Raw genomic sequence first — 12,232 nt, 5'->3', positions numbered from 1 at the left:
ATCTATCTAGCCCCTAACCACTGGTCCCCTACTACATTTAACCCCTTAACTGCCAAAACCAGCTACCACACATATTCTAACTAACAATACAATCAGTGCTGGTACCCCATCTCACTTAACCCCTAAATGCTAATCCTCACTGTACTTTATCCCTAAATGCCAAACCCTGCACTGTATTTAACCCCTAACTGTCAAAATCCCAGTTGCACTTAACCCCCCCATGGAACCTTCCCACCTTATTAAATCCCCACCCTAAAAGAAAACCACTACCCAAAGAGACCCTCCCTTCCTACAGTATCACTATCCTAAAAAAAAAAATCAGAACATCTGACAGGGATTTGAAGTGGCCTAGCAGTTAAGAGGTTAATTAGTGGTAGTGTATTTGCCATGGAGATGAATAGAACGTTGTTTTTTAGATAAATGGCGATGCATTTGTTTGGGTGAATGATGTTTTTGTTGTTTGGTTCACAGTGTACTGCAACTTATTCTTAGGCTGCTAGTCAACTGATTTCATGAGGCAAAAAGTACTGTTAGTCATTGGGGAAAACAAAATCTCAAATGTTAATGTTAAATGATCAGAAACACTTGTATTGATTTAGTATTAGTATTCTGAAATATTGCTAAAGTGATTTAAATGCTGTAAGAAGACATGCTGCATATATACAACAGTATGTTATTTCTTACCACTGCGGTGACCTGCCAGCTTATTCATCAGGTAAGACTTTCCAGTGCGATATCTCCCCACAATTGCAATAACGACCACAGGCTTTGTAATATCTGACAAGATTTTCAGAGCATCCTGATTCACCACAAGTTCTCCATTAGGGTTGTTTTCTATCAGACACACTGGATGTTCCATTGCCATTCTGCAGACAGGAAAACAATACTTTTTATACATTCCTAAATTTCTTACAAGGAGAAGATTGCACAACACAGAGCTTGACTTAAACATGAGACTCAGAATTGCAATGCAAATGAGTACTAGTATTAGTACTTGTACTAATAGAGGTGTACTGCAGAAGAGCTTCAATTCAAAACTAAAATGCATTCGTGTGTATTTCAGTTTTGAGCTTGTAGCCCTTTAAACAAATCAAACCTATCTCAGGTAGAACATCGTATTAGGCACATATAATGAGCAGTATTCATTTTTAAATTGAAATTACAAGGAATGTAAACAAAATTGTACAAAGGTACCAATGACAAATGTACTTATTATATAACAATGTTTTGATTGAGTTAAAGGACCAGTCAATACAATAGATTTGCATAATCAACAAATGCATGATAAGAAAACAATGCAATAGCACAATGTCTGAACTTCAAATTAGTAGTAGATTTTTTTTAAAATAAATTGCAAAGTTATGTCTATTTCCACTCCCCCTGTATCATGTGACAGCCATCAGCCAATCACAAATGCATATAAGTATATGCTGTGAATTCTTGCACATGCTCAGTAGGAGCTGGTGACTCAAAAAGTGTAAATATAAAAAGACTGTGCACATTTTGTTAATAGAAGTAAATTGGAAAGTTGTTTAAAATGACATGCTGTATCTGAATCATGAAGTTTAATTTTGCACAGTTTCCAAAACTTCCGGGCTTCACAGAGGTACAGGAAGAAGCAAGCAGCCAGGGTAACGTTAGTAGTGTAAAAGCTATTCTTTATTGGCAACAAATAAAAACAACAAGAGCCTCAGCTCCACATAGGCAATCCAGGGTCTCTGGCGACAACTGCAGACATGTTTCGTGTGGCTCCTCCACACTTGATCACTGCTGTATGTTGTCGTTACAGAGGCCTACTTATACCAGTAAAAATCAATTAAACAATTAATTACTTAAAAAACATATGAACCCTATCATGCCTTTTTATACATAGGTGAATATACACTGTAGAAGGGGCGAAAAAGGGACACACAGTAATACTCAATATAATACTTTATACTTAATGTTAGTCTCACCTTTTAGTAATAGGTGAGCATATATCAGAATTTAAATTCATATTATTAGTATTGAATTCTTTGGAGTTATACCTATCTGCTACCACATAAGGACCAGGTATCAATGTATTGATTCATTGCTTATGATGTATCAGGGTGCCAGTAAAGGGATTTATGATGTTTATACATATATATATTACTTCATTTCATGCTGTATTATATCCATATATTAATTGTATTGTACCTCAATTAAAAGTATGTCTATTTGGAAATTTCAAATGAATAAATTCACATCACTTTCTTTGTTTATGCCAGTCGGGGAACTAGTGTGCAATAGGAAAATCCATTTTGCTTCTTTGTAATCAAGTTTGTGAATTCTATCACCACCTCTTTTGTGTGGGGGGACAAAATCTATAGCCTGAATAGATAGAAGTGAAGCATCTCCAGAGTGGACTGTTTTAAAATGTCTTGATACTGGGGTAAATATATCAGGGTCCTCTATATCTCTGACATGTTCAAGGGCTCTATCTTTTAGAAAGCGTTTCGTTTTCCCCACATATTGGATTTGGCACCCCCTACAGGTGAGTAAGTAGATTACATGGGTGGATTTACAATTTAGTCTATATCTGATGTCATATATACGTTTCGTTACTGTTGAAGTAAAGGTAGTACCCTCAGTTACATAATTACAAGTTTTACATCGTGCCGCTTTGCATTTATAAAAACCAAGTCTGTTTGGTAACCATGTTGTCTTTCTGTTATTCGGCAAATCTGAGGGGGCTATCATATTCCCAATGGTTTTACTCTTTCTAGCTACAAATTTGCAACCTTGTGTCGCTATTGTTTCTAAACTTGAGTCTATAGTTAAAATGGGAAGACACTCTCTTATTATGTTACAGATTTTGTTGTATTCCAGACTATATGGAGTGCTGAACACAATTTTGTTTTCACTTACTGACTTTTGTTGAGCAGATGCTTTTTTATATCTTAAAAGGTTATCTCTTGGTATAGAATCTACCTCCTCTTTAGTCTTTCTGAGCAAACTCTCTGGATACCCCCTATTTAGAAGTCTCTGATCCAATATTTTGCTCTGCTCCTCATATATTTGAGTGTTTGAGCAGGTTCTTTTTGTCCTTATATACTGTCCCTTGGGTATTGCTTTTTTAACGTGCCCAGGATGACTTGATTTGAAATTTAGAATAGTGTTACCCCCAGTGGGTTTCCTATACAAGGTGGTATTGACAATATGTTTATTTATATCAGCCTGCAATTCTAAATCCAAAAATACTATTTTAGTGGTACTTTGATCGTATGTAAATTTTAGATTCATGTTATTAGTATTAATGTTATTTATGAATTGATTCATTGTCTCTACTTCTCCATCCCACACCACCAGAAGGTCATCTATATATCTTCCATAGTAGATAATATGTTCCTTAAGGGGGTTCCCATCTCCATAGACGTGGGCAGCCTCCCACCAACCCATGAATAGGTTGGCATAGGAGGGGGAAATTTAGCCCCCATGGCTGTCCCACGCCTCTGGAGATAGCAGCCCCCCTCGAACATAAAAAAATTGTGAGTAAGCAGAAATTCAACTGCTGTTAGCAAAAAATATTTTATATCCTCTGAATAATTAGAATGATTATTGAGGAAATATGATATAGCAGCTAACCCCTGGTGGTGTGGGATAGATGTATACAAAGATGTAACATCTATGGTAATGAAACGGTATGTATCCTGCCACTGGAGGTCTTTCATGTGATTCAATATCTGTGTAGAATCTTGAACATAGCTCATAAGCTCTCCTACCAGTGGCTGGAGATATGTATCCACCAATTCTGATAGAGGTTCAAGGAGTGACCCCACCCCTGATATGATAGGACGTCCCGGAGGGTTTTTACTGTCCTTATGTAGTTTAGGAACAAAGTAAAAGATTGGTGTATATGGAGTTGAGGGAAGCAGTGTATCAAAGTGTGACTCTTTGAAGGCTCCAGCTTTTCTACCTAGTGTGAGGATGTCAGCTAATTGTGTTTTAAATTTATTAGTAGGATTAAAAGTTAATTTAGCATATACATCCTCATCATGTAGCTGTCTGTGGGCCTCTGAGACATAATAGTCTCGGTCCATGATCACTACATTTCCCCCCTTGTCCGATTCTTTTATTACAATATTTGTGTTATTCCCCAATTTTTTTAGGGCCTCATGTTGTTCAAAAGTAAGGTTGTGTCTATATTTGTCTTTGGAACCTTTGCTTTTTGTAACCCTCTCTGACAAAACTTTTAATTTGTTTTCAACTGTGCGCTGAAATACATCTATACTTTTACTTCTGCTATTAACAGGGTAAAAGCTACTTCTTTTCATGCTTGGTGTAAAAATAGGTGGTGTCGTTCTGGTTTCATCTTCCATTGAATTCTCATTTAGCATTGTTGTTAAATCTAAGATTAAACATTGTTCATTAAAGGGGAGTTGGTTTTTATTATTATTAATGGGTGTAACCTGAGGGGGTGTCGCCTGAGGGGGTGTCAAATCGGCCTGCTCAGCACCGTCCTTTGAGTCTGAAAAGTGATTCTTAAGAGTTAATTTTCTTACAAATTTATTTACATCATGGACGGTGCTGAACAGGTCAAAATGTGCTGTGGGAGCGAAGCCTAAACCTAGGCCCAGTACTTCTACCTCTGTTGCTGTTAAGTCATATTTAGATAAATTTACAACATTTTTTACGCATATTTCTTTATTTGGTTTCGTGTCTGGTATCTTCCTCTGCCCCCCCTTCTGCTTGTTTCTCCCCCTACTGCCCCTTCTGGTTTTTTTCTTGTGAGTTTTGTCCCTGTGCGTGACTCGTTTTTTGGCATACTTTCATTAACTTCTGGTGGTACATCCAATACTGACATCCCTTCCAATTCCATTACTTCCTCACTTGAGTCGTGCTCGGAGGTGTCAACGTCATATTCTGTCTCTGCGAACTGCACTTTTTTGTTTTTCTTTGATAAGGCATCCATCCTATTTTTCTGATGCATGCTAATATGACGTTGACCTCTCCCAGCACTTTGCCACCTATAGACCTTATCAAATTCATAGTCCCTTTTGTCCCTGGCTAGTTTCTGTTTTTTGAAAGCCCAAAGTTCCCTAGTGAACTTAGCCATATTATCTTCAAATTTTTTGTCATATGTTTTAAAATCTTTGTCTATCTGAAAGACTTGTAAATCTCTTTGCACAGTTTTAATGTGATCGATAGACTCTCTCCTTTGCTGTTTCTTATATTCTACTAGCAGGTCTATTAAGGCAAAGGAACATGCATCCAATATCAAGTTCCATTTTTTTATAAAGTCCACATCTGTTACCAAAAATGAGGGGAATTTTCTTATTCTCAACCCTCTTGGGATCCTTTTCTGTCGTTTATACATTAGGAAAGTCTTTATGTCCAAATCTAATTTAATGTCCTTTCTTCTAAGTTCATCCATTTGAAAGAAAAGGCCATCTAATGAGTTCTCATTTTCTAATAATATATTGTCCACCTCCTGATCATAGCCCTGTAATGTAGCTTCCAGATCTTTAAATACGAATCCTTGTATAGGTTCTGACATTGTTATAATCTGTTGTAACTCCAAATTGTGTGTAATATTCACCAGTTTTATCAGTGTACAGTCTGTGTTACCAGAATAGCTTGAAACAATACAAAAATGTGTAATTGCTGATACACTTATAAGTGAGCCGTTCACAATATGTATAACGATAATACCCCTTTAGACTCAGGCTGCTGCATACATGATATTGCTGTAATCTTCAGCTCCGCACATTAATAACGCTTAATTTGCTCCACGGAACGGCTAACACTTTGCCATACCCCTTTTATATCCTGCAGCCACATAAGAACATGTAATACAGAGAGAAAACGGAAAAGTGGCGCTTACCTAACCGGGGAAATCCGTGACCTGTAGCAGCGTGTCTTCAGCGTGAGCACTTCTCCTAGTATCCGTACTTCCGTAGTCTGGAGCCCAGAGAAAGCGCCTATGTCCAGGACGCTTAATCAAATGCAGCACAGTTTCCAAAACTTCCGGGCTTCACAGAGGTACAGGAAGAAGCAAGCAGCCAGGGTAACGTTAGTAGTGTAAAAGCTATTCTTTATTGGCAACAAATAAAAACAACAAGAGCCTCAGCTCCACATAGGCAATCCAGGGTCTCTGGCGACAACTGCAGACATGTTTCGTGTGGCTCCTCCACACTTGATCACTGCTGTATGTTGTCGTTACAGAGGCCTACTTATACCAGTAATAATCAATTAAACAATTAATTACTTAAAAAACATATGAACCCTATCATGCCTTTTTATACATAGGTGAATATACACTGTAGAAGGGGCGAAAAAGGGACACACAGTAATACTTAATATAATACTTTATACTTAATGTTAGTCTCACCTTTTAGTAATAGGTGAGCATATATCAGAATTTAAATTCATATTATTAGTATTGAATTCTTTGGAGTTATACCTATCTGCTACCACATAAGGACCAGGTATCAATGTATTGATTCATTGCTTATGATGTATCAGGGTGCCAGTAAAGGGATTTATGATGTTTATACATATATATATATTACTTCATTTCATGCTGTATTATATCCATATATTAATTGTATTGTACCTCAATTAAAAGTATGTCTATTTGGAAATTTCAAATGAATAAATTCACATCACTTTCTTTGTTTATGCCAGTCGGGGAACTAGTGTGCAATAGGAAAATCCATTTTGCTTCTTTGTAATCAAGTTTGTGAATTCTGTCACCACCTCTTTTGTGTGGGGGGACAAAATGTGGAGATATGTATCCACCAATTCTGATAGAGGTTCAAGGAGTGACCCCACCCCTGATATGATAGGACGTCCCGGAGGGTTTTTAGTGTCCTTATGTAGTTTAGGAACAAAGTAAAAGATTGGTGTATACGGAGTTGAGGGAAGCAGTGTATCAAAGTGTGACTCTTTGAAGGCTCCAGCTTTTCTACCTAGAGTGAGGATGTCAGCTAATTGTGTTTTAAATTTATTAGTAGGATTAAAAGTTAATTTAGCATATACATCCTCATCATGTAGCTGTCTGTGGGCCTCTGAGACATAATAGTCTCGGTCCATGATCACTACATTTCCCCCCCTTGTCCGATTCTTTTATTACAATATTTGTGTTATTCCCCAATTTTTTTAGGGCCTCATGTTGTTCAAAAGTAAGGTTGTGTCTATATTTGTCTTTGGAACCTTTGCTTTTTGTAATCCTCTCTGACAAAACTTTTAATTTGTTTTCAACTGTGCGCTGAAATACATCTATACTTTTACTTCTGCTATTAACAGGGTAAAAGCTACTTCTTTTCATGCTTGGTGTAAAAATAGGTGGTGTCGTTCTGGTTTCATCTTCCATTGAATTCTCATTTAGCATTGTTGTTAAATCTAAGATTAAACATCGTATTAGGCACATATAATGAGCAGTTTAAAATTTAAAATTGAAATAACAAGGAATGTAAACAAAATTGTACAAAGGTACCAATGACAAATGTACTTATTATATAACAATGTTTTGATTGAGTTAAAGGACCAGTCAATACAATAGATTTGCATAATCAACAAATGCATGATAAGAAAACAATGCAATAGCACAATGTCTGAACTTCAAATTAGTAGTAGATTTTTTTAAATAAATTGCAAAGTTATGTCTATTTACACTCCCCCTGTATCATGTGACAGCCATCAGCCAATCACAAAAGCATATACGTATATGCTGTGAATTCTTGCACATGCTCAGTAGGAGCTGGTGACTCAAAAAGTGTAAATATAAAAAGACTGTGCACATTTTGTTAATAGAAGTAAATTGGAAAGTTGTTTAAAATGACATGCTGTATCTGAATCATGAAGTTTAATTTTGACTTGAATGTCCCTTTAAAAATATTTTTTGGGGGGCGGAGCCTGGATGAGCATAGTGGCAGACATGTAAAGTGTGAGCTCCTGCTGTAGTTTCAAGAGAAAGTGGGATTATAATTCTCAAAAGCTTGCAGGTCTGTTATAGGACATTAAATACACTTTACAATAGCAGACAGCAACCAAAAATGTGATCACAAAATTGCAGATAAAGGAATTCAAGATGGAGAAAGATTTTACAAGCTGCAGGGAAACAAGAAAAAGGAGCTACTCAGAAATGGAGACAGAAAAATCATCTCAGCATCAACAATAACCTGATACATCTCCACTAGAAGTCTGGTAAGCCTATAAACAATATACATGCTTAAGGATGATGAGAATATAACAGTTATAAAACTTTATATAGCCATGTGGGAATAAACTAAGATGGCCACCAGACAGGACTCCTAGCTAGCTGCTGAATATCACACAATGCCTAACAATCTATTTTAAACAGTGCAAAGGGAAATCGATACACAAATAAACCAGGGAGGTTTTAGCACTACATATAGTGATACTTAAGACTGAGGGAAATAAATATTAAGATAAAGCAAGTGTGGAGAAGTCAGTTCATAATCTTAATGCAGAGAAATGAAACAGTGACAGTTTGCACTTCTCCCTCATAACTTTTCCCAAGCTACAATATAAGCTAAAGGCAACAGAGATTACAACTGGTCTATGTATAAACTTTTTTAAATAAAGGAGAAAAAAAAAAAAAAAAGCTGCAGCATTTAAATTTTAATGAAGATACAGTTTGAGATAACAGCTGCATTTGCCCTCATTAACTAAAGACTTTAAAGGCTGCTTTCTGCATTGTTTGAACTCTGATGACTCTGCATTAACATACAAAAGCAAAGGCAGCACAGTTTCTCTAGCACTAGCAATCTTTATTGCAACATGGCAACTAAAAGACAAAATAAATTATCTACACCATGTAAATCTGCTGCAGCAAATCTTTTCTTCAAATCATCTAAAAGTGATAAAATAAAGGAAATGGAACCTAACACACAAGATGAGGAGTTAGAACATGAATTGGAACCTCAGCAACATGATGGTGACATTCCTGCTACTAAAGGGGACTTAAGGCACCTAGTCTCCAAAAAAGATATCAATGCAAACTTTAATAAGATGTGGGAAAAAATGGATTCATTTCAAAATACAATAATAAGCAGTCTTGCAGAAATTAAACAAGATATATTGGATCTTGGAACAAGAGTGGAAACACTAGAAGAAAAGGATGAATCCATAGAAGAAGATATCACTAACATTACACATCAACTGACAGATCAACAACAGGATATAGAAGATATTCTTGAAAAGATGGAAGACTTAGAAAATAGAAGCAGGAGGTGCAACATACGCCTAAAGGGTGTTCCAGAATCAATAACTGCAACAGAACTAAATGAGTATTTAAAACATCTATTTCATGCCATCACAGGGACATCTGAAGACGGAAAATTTCAAATGGAAAGAGCTCATAGAGCTCTTAGAGCAAAACCAAAGGAGGGGGAACCTCCAAGAGATATAATATCTAAATTATCCCGCTTTCAAGAAAAGGAGGAGATAATGGCGGCAGCTAGGAAGAATCCGACTTTTAAATTCAAAGGATCTGTAATACAATTCTACCAAGACTTATGTCTCAGAACTTTACAGAAACGCTCAGCACTACGTCCCCTAACACAATTGCTACGGAAGAATCAAATAGCGTATCGATGGGGATTCCCCTTCGCGCTTCATATATTCCAAGATGGTAAAACAACCACAGTGAAAGTCAAAGAGGATATCTCAGAGGCCTGCCAACTTCTCAAATTAGAATGTCCAGAAATGCGGGAAAGTCAGCCAGACACCAGAAGAAGACCACGCGGACAACAACAAAGCATCTCTCAAACAGAGAAGTGGTCTAAAGTTCCAAAGAAGAAACAAAGACCCTGAATCATGGAGTAGACAGTGACCGAGGCTGGGATTTTTTTTTCTTTGCCTTCTTTTGGTGCATCCTTAGAAGAGCGCTATTCCCTGATCTTTTGGACTATACCCTGCATGTGTCCCTCATAATATTGGCAGAGGATACTGGATACAGATGAGTATATAAATGTCAATCTACAAAACTAACTTTGCTTGGGATATGTTGATGGACATAAAGATGTAAAATTTATGTTATATATAGTCATTGGTTACTTATGATGGAGGATAAGCAGATTAAGTCCAACATTCACATAAGATCTGGGCAATATATTTGCCGTATGCCACTACAACCCGCTCCTTAGACCATATATATAATTCCCACTTTCAATAAATTTAAGCTGTTAGTAACTCTATATATTAAGAAACTACTATCCCGACATTATGGTTAGAACTATGCAAATATGCTACAGGGAAAAACAATGTTATAAGATTCAAATGTTTATTGTTGTTTGTTTTTTGTTTATTTCAATTTATTTTATGTACCGTCGAGCAGGTGAGACGAAAGTTTCTCCATCAGGAAAAGTTATACAGGAGAGCAGAGGATTTCATAACATTGCAAGTGGAGATATTGGTCAGCTACAGGTAGAGAAGGGGAGGGGAACTGACTCATGACTCCCAAGATAAGAATAATCTCACATAATGTAAGGGGGTTAAATACAGATAATAAAAGAAAAACAGCAATTACACAGTATCACAACCTAAATGCTAATATTATATTCTTGCAAGAAACCCATTTTACAAATAATCAAATACCCAAATATTGGAGTAGATATTTCACGCAACAATACCACTCCACGACTGACAAAAAAAAGAGAGGAGTGTCAATACTTATACATGATGCACTTAACTTTATCAAAGAAGAAGTGCTGACAGATAAAGAGGGCAGGTATCTTATAGTGAGAGGACGTATGCTAGACACCTCACTTACACTTTGCAATATATACGCACCCAATGAACAACAGCACAACTTTTTTCACCACTTGTCACACCTACTGACACAATGGTCACAATCAAAAATCATATTAGCCGGAGACTTTAATATTAATCTGAAAACACACAAAGTAGATACGCCCCACAAACTCACTAATAAACAAACCAGACATAATTCCATCTCTAAAAATATTAAGAATATCTTAGAATCTCATAATGTGATAGATACCTGGGTAACGTTATATGGGCAGACGAATGACCATACTTACTACTCCCCAGCACACAAAATTTATACCAAATTAGATTATATATTTATTAGTCAGATTCTACTCCCCAGTTTACACAGCTCCACAATTCATGCATGTGTCTGGTCGGACCATTCTATTATCCAGATACAATTAGAGGGACTGGTCAATGTGGACAGACAAAGGTCATGGACTTATGATCCAAATTTATTGAAGAAACCTGAATTATATGACAAAATTATGCATAACTTGACAGAATACTGGAAGATAAACACAACCCCAGAAACCACCCCAACAATCACGTGGGCTGCTCACAAACCATTCATAAGAGGTTTATTGATAAAGGAAAAAGCTCTATACACAAAAAAAGTTAAGGCTCACATAGAGATACTCCAACAGGAAATAGAAACGCTTGAAATCCAACATAGAAGCACACTAACCTCAGATATTTTCAATAAACTTACACATAAGCGACAAACACTAGCTAAGATTTTAAATGAGAACTCCCTCAGAGCTATGCATAAGTTGAAGGCACATTACTTTATATATGCTAATAAGCCAGATAGATTTCTAGCTCACAAACTAAGGGAAAGGACGAAAAATCTAACTATACAACAACTACAAAAAGAAGACGGGACGCTAATATATCACCCTCAAGACATAACGGACTGCTTTGCACAATATTATGAATCTCTTTATGACGGGAAAAAAGTTCAACATACTACTCAGACAAAAACACTTAGACACCATTTTCTGCAAAAGGCTAAACTCCCGAAACTTAATGCTACAGACATGGAAGCCTTAAACACAGAAATAACAATAAACGAAATCGCCCTAGCAATAAAAGATCTTAAAATAGGCAAGGCGGCGGGTCCTGATGGGTTCTCAGGTGAATATTATAAAGTATTTAAAAAATGTCTGGTCCCCCACTTGCACAAATTCTGCAATGACATCATGCAGGGTACCCGTATCCCACAGGACATATTGCAGGCCAAAATAGTGGTTATACCCAAACCAGGAAGGAATCCCAAAAAATACCAAAACTATAGGCCGATCTCATTGATTAACCAAGATTTAAAAATTTTTACAAAAATTTTAGCAAATAGGCTCAAATTATATCTACCCTCATTGATACATCCCGACCAGGTAGGATTCATAAAAGAAAGGGAAGCCCCAGATAATGTGAGACGAACGGTGTCTCTGGTGGAGTACTTGGTGGGGACAAA

The 12,232-nt window shown here is 36.6% G+C and overlaps 1 protein-coding gene across 3 annotated transcripts in view; it reads right to left on the bottom strand.

The window, feature by feature from the left end:
- The window catches only part of LOC128639003 (guanylate-binding protein 1), a 130,118-nt gene that overhangs the window by 58,939 nt on the left and 58,947 nt on the right, over positions 1–12,232 (bottom strand). For 2 of the 3 annotated variants that reach the window (XM_053691143.1, XM_053691142.1), the window contains exon 2: positions 685–866. In XM_053691143.1, coding sequence (XP_053547118.1) covers positions 685–865 — 181 coding nt within the window. In that variant the 5' untranslated portion in view covers position 866. Of the gene's footprint in view, positions 1–684; positions 867–5,845; positions 5,994–12,232 lie in introns of those variants that run through there. The other variant, XM_053691141.1, reaches the window with a different exon arrangement.

This window comes from Bombina bombina, chromosome 8 (assembly GCF_027579735.1).
Source record: "Bombina bombina isolate aBomBom1 chromosome 8, aBomBom1.pri, whole genome shotgun sequence".
Classification (NCBI taxonomy): Eukaryota; Metazoa; Chordata; class Amphibia; order Anura; family Bombinatoridae; genus Bombina; species Bombina bombina.
This window is presented reverse-complemented; position numbering and strand designations above follow the sequence as displayed.